The sequence below is a fragment of the Notothenia rossii genome (genome assembly GCF_949606895.1).
Source record: "Notothenia rossii genome assembly, chromosome: 7".
In the NCBI taxonomy this organism is placed as follows: Eukaryota; Metazoa; Chordata; class Actinopteri; order Perciformes; family Nototheniidae; genus Notothenia; species Notothenia rossii.
The window spans coordinates 2422702-2440190 of NC_136905.1; the positions used below are offsets into that span (position 1 = coordinate 2422702).

The following is a 17489-nucleotide window of genomic DNA, read 5'->3' on the forward strand; positions in this document are numbered from 1 at the left end:
TAATAAATCATATTCCAACCACTTGTAGACTCTTATTGCACTATTGTATCTGTGTTATTGTGTTGTGGGAGGAGCCTGTGGCCTCAGGTTTTCATCGTCATAACTGTAGCTTTGTACGTATGACTAATAAAAGCCTTGAGCTTTTTTTCGGGGTGGAATATTCGAATATAAATGTGCTCTTAAATTCCCATCCCTAGTGTGTGTTTGAACCTGATGGAGGCTCTCATGCTCTGAAGCACCTGCAGAGAAGATGTCCATGGCCTGCCTCAGCTCCCCCCGGCCCCTCTGGTTGTTGCTGCTCAGATCCACCAGCGGCGTGTTGTGGTCGCTCTCCGTGGTGAACATGCTCCCGTCCACGAACCTCTCCGGGGCGATGTAGCACGTCCTGCGCCGCGACGTGTCGAAGAAGTAGTTGAAGTCTGCGGGGTTGTCCTCGGGCAGGAAGGTGGGCTTGAAGCTGGCGAAGTCTGTGAGCAGCACCCAGTTCCAGCTGGTCACCATCACGTTCTCCGTCTTGATGTCTCCGTGGCGCACGCCGGCTTTGTGCGCCTGGTCGACGGCGTTGAGGATCTGGAAGGCGAGCCAGCGCTTCTCCACGTTGTTGAGGAAGGGCCGCGTGCTGATGCGGTCGTACAGGTTGTCGCGGACGTACTGACGGAACAAGATGGCGGCCTTCTCCGTCAGCGAGGTCTTCTGGAACGGCAGGCAGTTCTGGCAGGAGTGCAGCCGGATCTTCAGCTCCTCCAGCTCCTGCTTGTAGCTGGTGAGGGGCAGCGAGGGGTCCTGGATGGCGAACACTTTGACCACCACCAGGCCCTCGCGGTGTTTGGCCCGCGCCACCTTGAAGAAGCGGGTGCTGCCCAGGCTCTTGTCGTACTCGTGGTCGTGGATGTCGGAGAAGTAGCTGTCCACAGAGAGGATCTGCGAGGGGGCGATGCCCGCCAGCTGGTTGCCCATCACGCCTCAACTCCTCTCTGAGGGAAATATAGACAATGATAAGGTTTCAGAGCAGCGATGTTCGGCTGGAAATCCCACACTTAATCACCTTCTGGCAAGAAAAGAACAAATACAAGTTTAAACCAAAGTTGTGTTATTTAATAAGGAGTTATAGCATTTAACAGAATCAATCTATTTCCAGCTGGAAGGACAGATAGCAGCAGGAAAGAAAAGGGACATAAGACAGGGAACACCCGTATGATCATTTGCCTGACGATGGTCCTCCTGTCTCTCGAGTGCAAAGAACAGAAGGTAGACAGTCTTTTGTATTAAAGTCTGATAAAGCCTGGGAATGACAGCCGTAGTTTACATTAGGACCGATACATTTAATCTGTGAGAGAGAAAGCAACCCAAGAATTACATATATAAGAACCAAATGAGACCCATGATGAATAGCTACGACATCCATCGCGCCTCAACTCCCCTCTGTGGAAAATATAGACAATAAGGCTTCAGAGCATCAGAGGCTTACACCATCTTCAACTGTGCAATACCAACAATTCTTTAGCTGTATAACCTGTGCAGTACTGATTATACTTTCTTTTTACTGTATTATTGTGTGTATTATTATTATTTATATTCTATTTAATATTCCATTCCTCAAATACTTATGTATATATAATAACCTGCTTTATATTTTGTTACTGTACATTTGTAATTCAAAATGTATATGTTATTTTACTCAAGTACAAGATCTGAGTACTTCTACTTCTACTCAACTACAAGGTGAGTCAAATGTGTGATATTGGGCTATATATTTGATTGATTGATTGATTGATTGATTGATATAGTAAGTACAAGATCTGAGTACTTATGAGTACTCTGATGCCACTGCATTGCAGTGTTATTTGACAGCTTTATTTACTTTATTTTAATTTTATATATTCCTTTTGCATACAAAAAGGTGAAATACACACTGACACAAAATGGATTCTTTTTGAAAGGGTAATTCTAACTTTATGGAAACTGCTAAGTGGAGAACTAGAATCACGTGACTCAGCAACACAAACAGCTCTTTGACAGCTAACCGTTATTAGCTCCATCAAACAGAAGAGTTAGAAACACATCACACAACCATACAGTTATACGTTCAAACACTTAATACAGGTTATAATATGTATTGTTACCAGTTGCTGTAGATTGGACTGTTTTTGTTGTTGTGTTTGCTAACGGCTGCAGCGGCTACTAAAGACTGCTAACGGCTGCTAACGGCTGCTAACGGTGACAAACTAACGGAGACATATTCTTCATATCTCGCATATCAGCTCAGACAGCCGCCCTGCTCCCGTGACATCTGGATGTCTTCCCGCAACGAAAACCGTAACCGTTAATAGAAGAAGCAGAAGCCGGATCACTCAGTTAGCATGTTAGCCGTTTCCAGCTGTTGTTGTTGTTCATCCGGGTCTTCTTCTTCTTCTTCGTTTTGTTTAATGGCGGGTGGCACCTAACGTTTAAGCTGCATTACCGCCTCCTACTGGACTGGAGTTCCCATTGCAATTGATTTCCTACTGGAATTGATTTCCTACTGGACTGGAGTTCCTACTGGAATTGATTTCCTACTGGACTGGAGTTCTTACTGGAATTGATTTCCTACTGGACTGGAGTTCCTACTGGAATTGATTTCCTACTGGACTGGAGTTCTTACTGGACTAGAGTTCCTACGTTCCTACTGGACTGGAGTTCTTTTACGGAGCCTACACACGGCTGCGTGCGTTGCCGCTTGCCGGCGGGGGTATGGAGCTATTTCAGGGTCATAAGTTTTGATCATTCAAAAAAATACAATTTATTTGAAAGTCCAAGTTTTCATCCTGAACTTTGAAAAATAGAATGTTGTATTCAAAACAAAAAAAAGTATTTGAAATAATTTTTCAGGTTGAATATTATTTTCATTCAGTTCAGCAATTTTTTTTAATAAAATATTTATTTTTGATATTTCACTTTTATACATATTTTGATATTTGAATACTTGTTTTTTTCAGTTTCAGATTTTACATTTTCAGATTCAAAACAATTTTTTTTTCAGTTTCAAATCTTTTTTTTTCAGGTTTCAATCTTTTTTTCGCCTTAAGATCGTTTTTCACTTTCAAATCTTTTTTTTCGCTTTCAGATCTTTTTTTTTCGCTTTCAAACTTTTGGCCCTGATATTGTTTGGGGGGGCATCCTGAGTGTTGGTGTCAGTCAGCCAGGAAATCGTTTTTTTTTTCATTTTCAGGGGGGCCAGAAGGGGGGTCCAAATACAGTGTTAGGGGGGCACTGGGCCCCCCCTAGAACCTTCCTTGCACGCTGTATCCAGTTCTTATTATACATCCATGACGTGGACAGCCTGCTCTTATTGTGAAAGGGTTTCCGGAAGTGGTAACTAGTAGTGACATCGGCCCTACGTAGACAGCCTGCTCTTATTCTGAAAGTGTTTCCGGAAGTGGTGATCAGTTCGCTGCGTGAGTAAATCGCTCCGCGGTGCGATTTCACGGAAGATGCTGAAGAAACGGGAGCCGCTGGTAAGTTAAACCCTTAGTGACTTTTCTTTATGTAATGTAGACTAATTTAACGACAGAATCCGGAAACATATCCAGGAAAAAAACCCAGATTGTTTTGACACCGACTCCTCTGGAGGTAGAAGCCCCGCCGTGATGCGAGGCAGGCGGCAGGTTGTTTGTTTATCTGTGAGTGGAGGTCTGAGATCCGTGGTTAGCCTGCTACTGTCACCCGGGATCAGGATGCTAGTGTTAGCCTGGCTCTGTTGACATGTTGGGGGGCCGGAGGTGACTCAGCGGGGTGTGTGGGGGCTGTTAACCCGGGTTAGGTGGACCAGACTCGGTCTCATCGAACCTTTTAGGCAGCCGGCGGCTTTTAGCATATTAGCTCACTGTGGCTAACATCAAGGTAATAAAGTGTGTGTGTGTGTGGGTGTGTGGGTGTGTGGGTGTGTGTGTGGGTGTGTGTGTGTGTGTCACATGATGCTGATGTGATGTTGAAGGTTATTGTATTATTAATATTGATAATCATCAGTGTTTGAAGAAGTACTCAGATATTTTCCTTAAGTAAAAGTACAAATACTAGAGTCTTATAACAAATACTCTACAAGTAATAGTCCTGGTTTCCACATTTTGAGTAAACGTAGAAGTGTTGCCATATTTACAACAAGTAATCATTCTGCACAATGGCCCATTTCAAAATAATTTAAAGTACAGAAGTATTATCAGCTAAATGTACTTCAAGAATCAACAGTAAAGGTACTCAGAACAGATCTTTTAAAAGTATTGCATTGTTATGGTTATTTTATTATCCCAAGCAAGAGCATTATAGTGTAGTCAATGTGTAGTCACTGCGTGTTCAAATAAATACAGCAGAGTAAACATTTTTATTCAGAAGTACAAAGTAGCATAACAAGTAAAGTACAAATATGTAAAAATAAAGTACTTGAGTAAGTGTAGTTTCTTCACCGTCGATAATGATGTATTGCTTTGCAGTCTCACCTCAAACAGGGAATTAGCTTGTAGATTAGGGCTGCACGGTATGTTGTCGTGACAATAATCGCGATATGAGTAGTCACATCGCAAGACGTGCAATATTAAGTAGGCAGATGAACTCAAACTCGTCATGTTACAATTCTTTTGCTGCTTGCAAAAGAAAAACTTGCACGGCTCTCATGTCAGGGGCACTTGAGTGAGTGACAGCAAACCACCAATCACAATCAAATCTCCAAAGCAAACGGACCCGGTGATTAAAGGTAAAAACATTGAATAAAGTCGTTTCATGTGTTTCTCATGTGTTCATCCGGTTAATTATAGTTATAAAAATACCAATTGTATAACATTTTCCTGTATCGCAGGGGAAACAAATATCGCAATGTCAGTTTTTTCCAATATCGTGCAGCCCTATTGTAGATGTAGACACAAGAGGGATTAAATTACTGTTACATATACCAAGAAAGATACAGATTACAGAAAAGTATGTGCAATAAGATTAGAGTAAATTAGTGTTCTAATTTTTTTTAAATATTGTTTTACGGTCTGATTTATAAGGCCTGGCAGTTCGAGTGGACCTGAGGCATACGCTGCTTCACCTTGGATTCACACAAACAAACTAAGTTCATCATGTATGAAGAGAAGCAGCTCAGCCTGGAGGTCAGCGCCATCAGAGAGGACTTTAATTAGCTGCTTGCTTACTAATTATAGGGATGATTGTGATCTTTAAGAGTCTGCAGGATAAAGCAGATAATTGCAGGCGTTCTGCTGAGCGGGACACAGACCTGTAATCTGATTATCCCGGATAAAAAGAGCAGGATGTGTTTCTATTTGCTCTTGATGTGTTCCTGCCAAAGGGGGGAGGAGGAGGAGGAGGAGGAGGAGGAGGAGGAGGAGGAGGAGGAGGAGGAGGAGGAAGAAGAACAGGAGGAGGTTAGTGTGAAGATGGAGGAGTTAAACACTCTCGATGACCTTTACGTAGAAAGCAGCATCCTCTTGATTCGCACTCTGCTGCTTCCCTCCATTAAAGCTCTTTAAACGTCTGTATCGTCACAGGTGGTCTCCTCCACCCTTCCTCTAACCCCGTGTTTTTCTATCGTGCCACACCAACAACCAAACAAGTGATAAACAGACAGCCTAATGCCGTGTAAATATAATTACATGTTTGGCTACGAGATCAGCCCCTTAGTAGCTTTGAGAGCTCTGTCTTTGTGTTTCTTATAAAAGTGAGCTGTTTCTCAGTTTGTTTACGCGAGGGAAAGTCATAGTATTCCATGTTGTTGTTTTGACGTTCAGAGAATATGTTTAAACTTGCTTTGGACTGTGGCACTGGTTTCTCTGTTTGGACCACCACTCACAGGCTGCTGATCGGGGTTAGAAGTTGGTCCAGGAATCAGTCTTCCTATTTATTCATTTATCCAGCGTTGATTTGAACCCTCTCTCGTCACTTCATTGTCTTGTCTTAAATTAACAAGGTCATTAATGCGCTACCTACTGCTCGAAGAGTATTTAATTACTTAGCCAGGCACTACATTGAAGTCACAGACGCATGTGGCAAATCATTTGAAGCATCTAGATAATATTTTTATAGACAATTAAGGTACATTGTCTCCCTGGTCCAATAGGATTCCTCCATGTGATTTTGGATTTTTACAGAAAATAATCTTTGTGGCAACAAATACTTACATAAACATATTAACACCACTTTCTGAAGTAAAAAGCTAATGTTGGGCTATAAAGGAACTACAGCACGGTCACATGACTTCACGTCACCACCGCTAAGCTAAAGGAGGCTAATGTTGGGCTATAAAGGAACTACAGCACGGTCACATGACTTCACGTCACCACCGCTAAGCTAAAGGAGGCTAATGTTGGGCTATAAAGGAACTACAGCACGGTCACATGACTTCACGTCACCACCACTAAGCAAAAAGAGGCTAATGTTGGGCTATAAAGGAACTACAGCACGGTCACATGACTTCACGTCACCACCACTAAGCTAAAAGAGGCTAATGTTGGGCTATAAAGGAACTACAGCACGGTCACATGACTTCACGTCACCACCGCTAAGCTAAAGGAGGCTAATGTTGGGCTATAAAGGAACTACAGCACGGTCACATGACTTCACGTCACCACCACTAAGCTAAAAGAGGCTAATGTTGGGCTATAAAGGAACTACAGCACGGTCACATGACTTCACGTCACCACCGCTAAGCTAAAGGAGGCTAATGTTGGGCTATAAAGGAACTACAGCACGGTCACATGACTTCACGTCACCACCGCTAAGCTAAAGGAGGCTAATGTTGGGCTATAAAGGAACTACAGCACGGTCACATGACTTCACGTCACCACCACTAAGCTAAAAGAGGCTAATGTTGGGCTATAAAGGAACTACAGCACGGTCACATGACTTCACGTCACCACCGCTAAGCTAAAGGAGGCTAATGTTGGGCTATAAAGGAACTACAGCACGGTCACATGACTTCACGTCACCACCGCTAAGCTAAAGGTGGCTAATGTTGGGCTATAAAGGAACTACAGCACGGTCACATGACTTCACGTCACCACCGCTAAGCTAAAGGTGGCTAATGTTGGGCTATAAAGGAACTACAGCACGGTCACATGACTTCACGTCACCACCGCTAAGCTAAAGGTGGCTAATGTTGGGCCATAAAGGAACTACAGCACGGTCACATGACTTCACGTCACCACCGCTAAGCTAAAGGAGGCTAATGTTGGGCTATAAAGGAACTACAGCACGGTCACATGACTTCACGTCACCACCGCTAAGCTAAAGGTGGCTAATGTTGGGCGTGATGTCGTCTAGTCGTCTCATTTAGACACTTGTTAGCAACCTCTGTTTTTAAATCCACCAGTGGGGTATTTACTGAAGTATTTTATGTCGTAGAACACGACTATCTTTGTCTTGTCTTAACCGCAGACCTTATTTCAGGATAACAACTAAAAAGACATTCAGGAAACCATTGACTTCCAGACCAGGGAACAGGAAGTGAGGAAATGCTGACTCATTGCAGGGTTGTAGGACTCATTCCTGCACCAATCTGTTAGGACCTATCTCAAACACGCCTGTTTTCTGTAGAGTCCAGAAACGTTAAAGCAATAAAGTGGTGTGTGATTGTTCTACATCCGGGTTGTAAAGTCCACGTCTAAAGTTCAGGTCCTGGAGGGTTTCTGCTGGAGTTTTATGGGAGTGGTGGTTAGTGACCACTGCTGTTCATAAGGCTGCTGGCTGTAAAGAGGATGAGAAACGTGTGATTACATTTGCTTGTTTCCATGTGTTTCTTTGTTTGTGTTTGCCTGTTTGGAAAGTAGTCAAATGAGGCCTGGGTGTGTAATGAGGCAGGGAGATGAGCTGCTGGATGTATTCCCATGACTCAGGGCAAGTAACCAGGAGTCATTCTGCTTTGAAGTGTTTATTCGTGGGATGTAATTCCAGCGTTTTGCTCGAGGTATGAATCGGGACTGCGTTTTTTAGTCCACTCATTTTTTCCAGACTTCAAAATATCTTTACTAGGGATGCACGATATTGGTTTTTTGAAACCGATACCGATAACTTCCTGCTTCAAGACCGATACCCGATAATAATAATTATATATATATAAAAAATGTACCTGTAGTTTTTTCCTCGTTTTAGCCCTGGGTTCGTCTCTGGCAAACTTCTTGCCTTTTTCAAAAGCCTCGTCGATAAGTAAAAGCCCCGGTGCCTTTGCAGCTGGTTTGGATTCGCCGCTAGTTTAGCAGCGCAGGCGTCTTCGTACGTTTTTAACACACCGTCGTAGCGATGGCGATGTTTCAGGTGACTAATCAGGTTGGAAGCATTATAGCTCGTTGCCTTTTTCCCTCCTCGTGGAACTTCTGCATTGCATTTGTTAATACAAATAGCAAGCAAACTATCTAACTCTATATGCACTGTACTTCACTTTCTTTAATATTGTATGCTGAAAAGTATATATATATATATTACAGCACGTTTTTTTGTTGAATAGATTTGAGTGCTTCAAAATGTTGACCAAGTAAAAAGTGGGTCCCGAGGCCTGACCACTGAAGTAGAGTACAGACCAAGCATATCATACATTTGCAAATTAACAAATTCAACAAAAATACAATCAAAGCTCATCCACAAACGGAGCAGAATTACAATTCTCCAAATAGATGAACCATATTCAACAGTTTAGTCTTTTCACTTTAACCCAACAGCTTCTGCAATGTCCCCTTTTTTTATAAATTCAAAAAACAATGCTGTCAAATTCAGACGCTCTCTTCCTTAGTATATATGTGAGATCCTCAAGAGCCAGTGCCGGTGGGAACAAGCTCGACAACATTAGTTGATTTGGTCCACCTCCAAACGGCAGACACAGTTCCTCTCCTCGGTTCTTCTTGTATCTCCAGTTTTCCTTAGTGTCCATCTTTACATTCAGCTTCACATGTTACTGCTACTACGCTTGGCGCTGTACTTAATCGCTCTATTTACTGCGCTGTTAGTGTACAGTTTTATTATGATGCTGCTGTGTTAACCAAATACTTTGTACCTGTGAATATTGGACTTGAAAGCGCTACGTTTAAAATGTTAACGGCTACCGATCCTAATGCTTTTGGACCTATTTTTAGGTTAAGTCGTAGAAAAAGTTGTGGCGGTCAAACGCGCGTCACTATGAAATCAAGCTTCAGTATCTGGTCGTAAAGGGACAACTCTGAAAGCAGAAAGCTGCAGTTATTTACGCTCACATTTTAGACGCCACCAACATGAAATGTAGATTAACGCGCTTTGCAGCATTCTGTCTCACGGTGATAACATTCGAAGGGAAAGCTTTGTATAAAACCGTTACCTTCCCTCCTGGACTAGCGGCACAAAGGGAAGTTATATATAATAACGGGAGAGAGAACAAAGGAGAGGAAACTGATTTGTGAAGCCACAAGGTGATCTTTTCATTAATAAAAGAAAAAGAGACTCACTACACTACACACTGCACAGATCATCCACTGCCATCCATGCAGCTCACAGGAGAAGGAAGAGAGCGACTGCAGCCTTCCTCAGGTCCCTTATGGAGGCCCTGATTGGGCATTGGGAGCACCTGGGGAGAGGCTGCACCTGGAGGGAGACACACACACACACACACACACACACACACACACACATTGTCTATCAGTGTGTTGAGAGAGTCCTCCTCAGGGTAACGGAGATGTTCCCAATAAATGCTTGTCTGCTTTGAGATCTTGTTTTTTAAAGACAAAATAACCCGTGTCCTTGTCCTTCAGATGTCGTGATTAACGGTTATAACTTCATTATGGTAGTTCAATCAGGAGAGACGGTGTTGATGTAAGAATACATATTTATTGCCAGGAATACACAAATGAATGTAATGGAGTTTTGGCGATTAGGCCCCGTTGAGCAGGAGTATCATTCGGGAGGGGAGAACCGATCCTATGAAAGCCCCCGGGGTCTAGACCCTGGTGGTGGTGAATGGATAGTTGGGTTTGGTCTGAAGGGGAGGGGCTTAGCTTGACCCTGGTGGTGGTGAATGGATAGTTGGGTTTGGTCTGAAGGGGAGTGGCTTAGCTTGACCCTGGTGGTGGTGAATGGATAGTTGGGTTTGGTCTGAAGGGGAGTGGCTTAGCTTGGCCCTGGTGGTGGTGAATGGATAGTTGGGTTCGGTCTGAAGGGGAGGGTCTTAGCTTGACCCTGGTGGTGGTGAAGGGATAGTTGGGTTTGGTCTGAAGGGGAGGGGCTTAGCTTGACCCTGGTGGTGGTGAATGGATAGTTGGGTTCGGTCTGAAGGGGAGGGGCTTACCTTGACCCTGGTGGTGGTGAATGGATAGTTGGGGTCGGTCTGAAGGGGAGGGGCTTAGCTTGACCCTGGTGGTGGTGAAGGGATAGTTGGTTCGGTCTGAAGGGGAGGGGCTTAGCTTGACCCTGGTGGTGGTGAATGGATAGTTGGGTTCGGTCTGAAGGGGAGGGGCTTAGCTAGACCCTGGTGGTGGTGAATGGATGGTTGGGGTCGGTCTGAAGGGGAGTGGCTTAGCTTGACCCTGGTGGTGGTGAATGGGTAGTTGGGTTCGGTCTGGAGGGGAGGGGCTTAGCTTGACCCTGGTGGTGGTGAAGGGATAGTTGGGTTCGGTCTGAAGGGGAGGGGCTTAGCTTGACCCTGGATTCAGAGGGACAGGGGGTTAAAGGGCTTGAGGAGGGTTGCGTTGAGTCACCTGAAATGACAGCTGTCAGAGGGGAGAGCAGATTAAAAAGGTTTAGCGGAGCGCTATGATAGGCTTGTGGGAATAGAGCGAAGTGATTGGTTAAGCTGGGGAGTGACGCCCCCGATCACTTATTGAGAGGAGAGAGAGTAGTAACATGGACATAGGAAATGAATGAGTAAAGACGGCCTTCCTGGTTGAACTTGCGCTGAGCTTCATTTGTCTAATCTTTATTTTTATATTTGGTTGGACAAAAGGCTGTGAAAAATGATTAGGAGGGTGTATTTCATTTTGTATGATTATTATTATTATGTATTTAGCTTGTTTTGTTGTTGTTGTAGAATTTAAAGGAATATATCGCTGCGCCCTCAAACCAAAATGCTAATTTCCCCCGTAAAATGTGAAAGTGATTCCAGAAAAAAATATTTCTGCTCCTCAAAACGTGCATAACTCCTCCAGAACTATGAGTCTCAAACCGAGCGCCAGACAGCTTTGTGTTTACGGAGCTCCGACGTCACGTTGTTGTTTACGTCCACGGAGACATCTTGTTTACGGGCGTCATGATCTCGAGATAATTTATATGTCTTATACGCAAGATCAGCGCCACACTACTCATCCCTCATGTCTCTATTGAAACCCCTGTTCCTGTACGGTGGCCTTCAGGTTCAAATGCAAGCGCTAGCCAATCAAACCGCGTGTACTGTATGCAGATACCGCTGCGGTCTTTTCCATATGTCATAAAATGGAGGATAGATTAATCATCGCTGCAGGAAATGTCCCGGTCCTTTACGACTGCTCTCTGTTCACCTACCGGGACCTAAACCGGAGGAACCAGGCATGGAGGGAGGTGGCCGAGACAGTGGGTGAAACTGGTAGGTTTTCACCTGTTTGGGGAGTTTATATCCAGTTTACTTCGTTTAGCATTGAATGGACACGCTTTGTATGCCGGGGGCGGGCGGGACATTCCTGAGAGATCCCTGTTTGGTTGTTGGTCGCATTGGGCGCGTGAAATCGCCAAGCTTCAGACACGCCCAGCATCAACATTTCAGCAACTTGACAACACATGCAGCATTTAGAGAACATTCAGCAACTACATCTTTGTGAATCCTCAAGTCTGCTCAAAACTATCACTCATTACACAATCTAATAATCAGGGAAGCACTTAGGAATAATCAGTGCAACCACACGTCTCTTTACTTTGACTCACATGCTGATCTGAATACACAGGATGAGATAATCAGTGCTGTCTGCATCTCCTCTCATGAACTGATGAGTGGACGGATACACACTCATTCTCAGGCCCTCTTAGCTCTGGAGTCAACACTCTATGGAGGACTACATTTGTGTGGGAGAGACGAGGGATTTGAGCGTCTGCAGACCATTAACCTGCACTGGGAACACGACTATGACACGAATAACACGAATATGAACTCCGCAGTATTTACATTGAAATATAATTATTCCATTCTATTTCAATACTGCTATATTTTACTATTTTTTTTTAACGTTATTGCAGTCTTTTAATAGTTCTCTACCTGTGTGTTTTGGTGAATTTAGAGGAAATTAGATTTTTTTTTTTTCTAAGAAATCGTTTTTTTTTATCATAATTTGACTTTTTTTTTGTCGATTTTTGACTTTTTTGTCAGAATTTGATTTTTTTTTCTCGAAATGTTGCTTAGTCCTCTGAATTAGATTTTTTATCAGATTTTCACTTTTTTCTCAGAACTTGATTTTTTTCTTAGAATTTGTTTTTTGTCAGAATTTGATTTTTTTACTCGAAATGTCGCTTATTACTCAGAATTAGATTTTTTTTTTCAGAATTTGACTTTTTTCTATTTCAATGTAAATACTGCTACATTTTATGTTACCATAGTTTTCTAAAAATAGTTCTCTATCTGTGTTTTTATTTTTGTTTTACTTTTATGTATGCACCACGACATCAAGTCAAATTCCTCAACTATGTGTCAACTCACCTGGTGACTCACCTGATTCTGAGAATACACATCAATATCTCACGTTACTTCAATCGCCCCCGAAAGCACACCATGAAGCCTCAGAGACGGTGATTGTTCTTTAGATGTAGATAAATCAGTTAGATTTGTTGTGTTAACGATCATCTTAAAGTTTGTTTATGTCGTCATAAAAGCTAGTTTCTATGCTCCAAATATTCTCATGAGAAAAACAATACTGTATTTTGTGAGAAACAGATTAATAAATGAGGGATTTGAGCCTCTGCAGACCATTTACATGCACACAGGGACCACCACAGAATATGACCTCTTGAACCCTGGGGCTGCAGCTGCCCTCCCGCCCTGCAGGGGGCACACTCTGCTCCATCAGCTGGGGATGTGGAGCAGGTAGATCCTCTTTTAAAGAAGTTAATCTAAAACAATCCTCTCTCCTCAAAGCCTTAAGACTCTGCACTGAGGAAGCTTTGAACACGGTATCTTCTCAGCCGCAGAGCACTGACGCTACTTTTCTTTATATCTGCTCAACCAATGATACAAGAGACATAGTACTGAGTGTTAGCTCATGCTAGTGTTAGCTCATGCTAATTGAATTAAGTTGTGGCTAATGCTCACTCAAGTCAGTGTCCGGCTTATGGTGCTGCAGTGAGGAAGAAGGGGCCTCTTTAACGTCAGGTGAATATTACACTGATGCCGACAGTAAAGACACTTCATTTAAATATGAGGTGTTTTATCAATTAATCAACAGATCTTTTGCACACAGAAAATCTGCCTCTTTAAATTACATTTTCTATTTTAGTTTGCGTTATTTTTTTGGCTTTCCTTAGAGACAAATATGTAGTGTTATGATAAAGTGGTTTTCTTTGAACCTGTTTGCATTTCTCAATGTAACATTTAAATACCAGTGTTTGGAAATAAGTATAAAATCAATACTAGTGTGTTTAAAATATATACTCAGCTTTAACTATAACTCACAGGAAACGTGGAAAAAATCTATGTTTCAAATTGAAAGTCTTCTGCTTGTAAAGATATCCTGAATATCCAAACCTGTGTGTGTCTGCGAAAATATCGTTATTTATGCCAAATAAATACTTAAATTAGAGCTGATTTCTACATTAAAAGGAGATTGTTGTTGTTGTTGTTGTTGTTGTTTGTTATCATGAGTATCTAAACCTGTGAATGTTGAGAAGAGTTTCTCTTTAGGGACGATATCAGATTTTCCAGCAGGTTTGTCCGCTGAGCATTTGTTGGAAGTTTCCTCTTTTCCAGACTCTGGCTGTGAAAATATTGAAAGTAGACGAGAAATACCTGACATTCATTCAGACGGTGGACGGAAAACACGATGTTCTCACACCAGAAGAGAGAGAGGCAACAGAGACTGATTGTTATTATCAGAAATCTAGTGTTTTACAAAAGAATGAGATTCCCTCAAGATGTATATCAGGTTGTAGTGTCTCTACTTTAAAGAGTCCTCTCCTGCTGATGTTCAGGTGTATATCAGTATGTAGTGTCTCTACTTTAAAGAGTCCTCTCCTGCTGATGTTCAGGTGTATATCAGTATGTAGTGCCTCTACTTTAAAGAGTCCTCTCCTGCTGATGTTCAGGTGTATATCAGTATGTAGTGTCTCTACTTTAAAGAGTCCTCTCCTGCTGATGTTCAGGTGTATATCAGTATGTAGTCTCTCTACTTTAAAGAGTCCTCTTCTGCTGATGTTCAGGTGTATATCAGTATGTAGTGTCTCTACTTTAAAGAGTCCTCTCCTGCTGATGTTCAGGTGTATATCAGTATGTAGTGTCTCTACTTTAAAGAGTCCTCTCCTGCTGATGTTCAGGTGTATATCAGTATGTAGTGTCTCTACTTTAAAGAGTCCTCTCCTGCTGATGTTCAGGTGTATATCAGTATGTAGTGTCTCTACTTTAAAGAGTCCTCTCCTGCTGATGTTCAGGTGTATATCAGTATGTAGTGTCTCTACTTTAAAGAGTCCTCTCCTGCTGATGTTCAGGTGTATATCAGTATTTAGTGTCTCTACTTTAAAGAGTCCTCTCCTGCTGATGTTCAGGTGTATATCAGTATGTAGTGTCTCTACTTTAAAGAGTCCTCTCCTGCTGATGTTCAGGTGTATATCAGTATGTAGTGTCTCTACTTTAAAGAGTCCTCTCCTGCTGATGTTCAGGTGTATATCAGTATGTAGTGTCTCTACTTTAAAGAGTCCTCTCCTGCTGATGTTCAGGTGTATATCAGTATGTAGTGTCTCTACTTTAAAGAGTCCTCTCCTGCTGATGTTCAGGTGTATATCAGTATGTAGTGTCTCTACTTTAAAGAGTCCTCTCCTGCTGATGTTCAGGTGTATATCAGTATTTAGTGTCTCTACTTTAAAGAGTCCTCTCCTGCTGATGTTCAGGTGTATATCAGTATGTAGTGTCTCTACTTTAAAGAGTCCTCTCCTGCTGATGTTCAGGTGTATATCAGTATGTAGTGTCTCTACTTTAAAGAGTCCTCTCCTGCTGATGTTCAGGTGTATATCAGTATGTAGTGTCTCTACTTTAAAGAGTCCTCTCCTGCTGATGTTCAGGTGTATATCAGTATGTAGTGTCTCTACTTTAAAGAGTCCTCTCCTGCTGATGTTCAGGTGTATATCAGTATGTAGTGTCTCTACTTTAAAGAGTCCTCTCCTGCTGATGTTCAGGTGTATATCAGTATGTAGTGTCTCTACTTTAAAGAGTCCTCTCCTGCTGATGTTCAGGTGTATATCAGTATGTAGTGTCTCTACTTTAAAGAGTCCTCTCCTGCTGATGTTCAGGTGTATATCAGTATGTAGTGTCTCTTCTTTAAAGAGTCCTCTCCTGCTGATGTTCAGGTGTATATCAGTATGTAGTGTCTCTTCTTTAAAGAGTCCTCTCCTGCTGATGTTCAGGTGTATATCAGTATGTAGTGTCTCTACTTTAAAGAGTCCTCTCCTGCTGATGTTCAGGTGTATATCAGTATGTAGTGTCTCTACTTTAAAGAGTCCTCTCCTGCTGATGTTCAGGTGTATATCAGTATGTAGTGTCTCTACTTTAAAGAGTCCTCTCCTGCTGATGTTCAGGTGTATATCAGTATTTAGTGTCTCTACTTTAAAGAGTCCTCTCCTGCTGATGTTCAGGTGTATATCAGTATGTAGTGTCTCTACTTTAAAGAGTCCTCTCCTGCTGATGTTCAGGTGTATATCAGTATGTAGTGTCTCTACTTTAAAGAGTCCTCTCCTGCTGATGTTCAGGTGTATATCAGTATGTAGTGTCTCTACTTTAAAGAGTCCTCTCCTGCTGATGTTCAGGTGTATATCAGTATGTAGTGTCTCTACTTTAAAGAGTCCCCTCCTGCTGATGTTCAGGTGTATATCAGTATGTAGTGTCTCTACTTTAAAGAGTCCTCTCCTGCTGATGTTCAGGTGTATATCAGTATGTAGTGTCTCTACTTTAAAGAGTCCTCTCCTGCTGATGTTCAGGTGTATATCAGTATGTAGTGTCTCTACTTTAAAGAGTCCTCTCCTGCTGATGTTCAGGTGTATATCAGTATGTAGTGTCTCTACTTTAAAGAGTCCTTTCCTGCTGATGTTCAGGTGTATATCAGTATGTAGTGTCTCTACTTTAAAGAGTCCTCTCCTGCTGATGTTCAGGTGTATATCAGTATGTAGTGTCTCTACTTTAAAGAGTCCTCTCCTGCTGATGTTCAGGTGTATATCAGTATTTAGTGTCTCTACTTTAAAGAGTCCTCTCCTGCTGATGTTCAGGTGTATATCAGTATGTAGTGTCTCTACTTTAAAGAGTCCTCTCCTGCTGATGTTCAGGTGTATATCAGTATGTAGTGTCTCTACTTTAAAGAGTCCTCTCCTGCTGATGTTCAGGTGTATATCAGTATGTAGTGTCTCTACTTTAAAGAGTCCTCTCCTGCTCTGAAGAGTCACTCTGCATGTTGTGGGGATAAAGGAAGTAATAATTATATTTACATGACGTATTTTATTTAAACTCAAACATGTTATTATTGAAATGATTAACTTATTATAACGTCCACAAATATATATTTCCTGAATAATTCAACCACAAAAAAATACAGCAACCCTCTCCCCCTCCCTTCCTCACACATCAGACACACCTCGCACGCACGCACGCACGCACACACACACACACACACACACACACACACACACACACACACACACACACACACACACACACACACACACACACACACACACACACACACACACACAGATCCAACCAATAAGTGATCCAGAAATAATAATTTATTAATATTATCCACAAAAAATAATGCCCAAATATCAAAAGCTTATTAAATGATACATCAGAAACCGCTCCTATGAATATCCTGGCTCCTATACGGAGACTTTCTGAATTGTTTTTTTTAAAGCAGGTTATGCTGCACTAGACATCTTTCTCTCGCCAAATATTTCCACTGGCATGTGGTTTGTTGACTTTGTGGAATTTCTATTTGTCTCCAGCTTACAAGGAATTTGCCTTTTGGTGCGAATAGTTAGTATCGACAGAGGGTAGATGCAAAAGAACTGCAAATAAGAACATAAATGTACAATAGAAGAATTAACAAAACAAACATATAACAAAAATATGTTGGGGTTTTATTCAAATGTGCAAAGTTCAGTCATTTCGTGAAATAAGGACTATTGCCGTATTTTTATTTTATAGAAAGTAGGCAGATATCAGACATCAAAAGGCTTTACATTTCCTCAAAAAATACATCTTAACATGTTTTAACAACTTTTTAAAGAGCTGCAACGACATCCCCTCTCACATCTCTGAACAATATTTAATTAATGAAGTTTGCTTTGTTCAGCAT

The 17489-nt window shown here is 42.0% G+C and overlaps 2 protein-coding genes across 6 annotated transcripts in view; one reads left to right on the plus strand and one right to left on the minus strand.

Moving 5' to 3' along the window:
• pik3r4 (phosphoinositide-3-kinase, regulatory subunit 4) overlaps nt 1–2429 on the minus strand; it is a 41891-nt gene extending 39462 nt beyond the window's left edge. The window contains exons 1-2 of one of the 2 annotated variants that reach the window (XM_079691191.1): nt 2124–2429; nt 240–1048 (exon numbers count right to left, since the gene is read on the minus strand). In XM_079691191.1, coding sequence (XP_079547317.1) covers nt 240–957 — 718 coding nt within the window. In that variant the 5' untranslated portion in view covers nt 958–1048; nt 2124–2429. The remainder of the gene's footprint in view (nt 1–239; nt 1049–2123) is intronic. The other variant, XM_079691190.1, reaches the window with a different exon arrangement.
• Nucleotides 2430–3349: 920 nt separating this feature from the next.
• atp2c1 (ATPase secretory pathway Ca2+ transporting 1) overlaps nt 3350–17489 on the plus strand; it is a 57975-nt gene continuing 43835 nt past the window's right edge. Inside the window, exon 1 of one of the 4 annotated variants that reach the window (XM_079693095.1) lies at nt 3350–3494. In XM_079693095.1, coding sequence (XP_079549221.1) covers nt 3471–3494 — 24 coding nt within the window. In that variant the 5' untranslated portion in view covers nt 3350–3470. Of the gene's footprint in view, nt 3495–3547; nt 3660–3857; nt 3880–13087; nt 13313–17489 lie in introns of those variants that run through there. The other 3 variants (XM_079693094.1, XM_079693097.1, XM_079693096.1) reach the window with 3 other exon arrangements.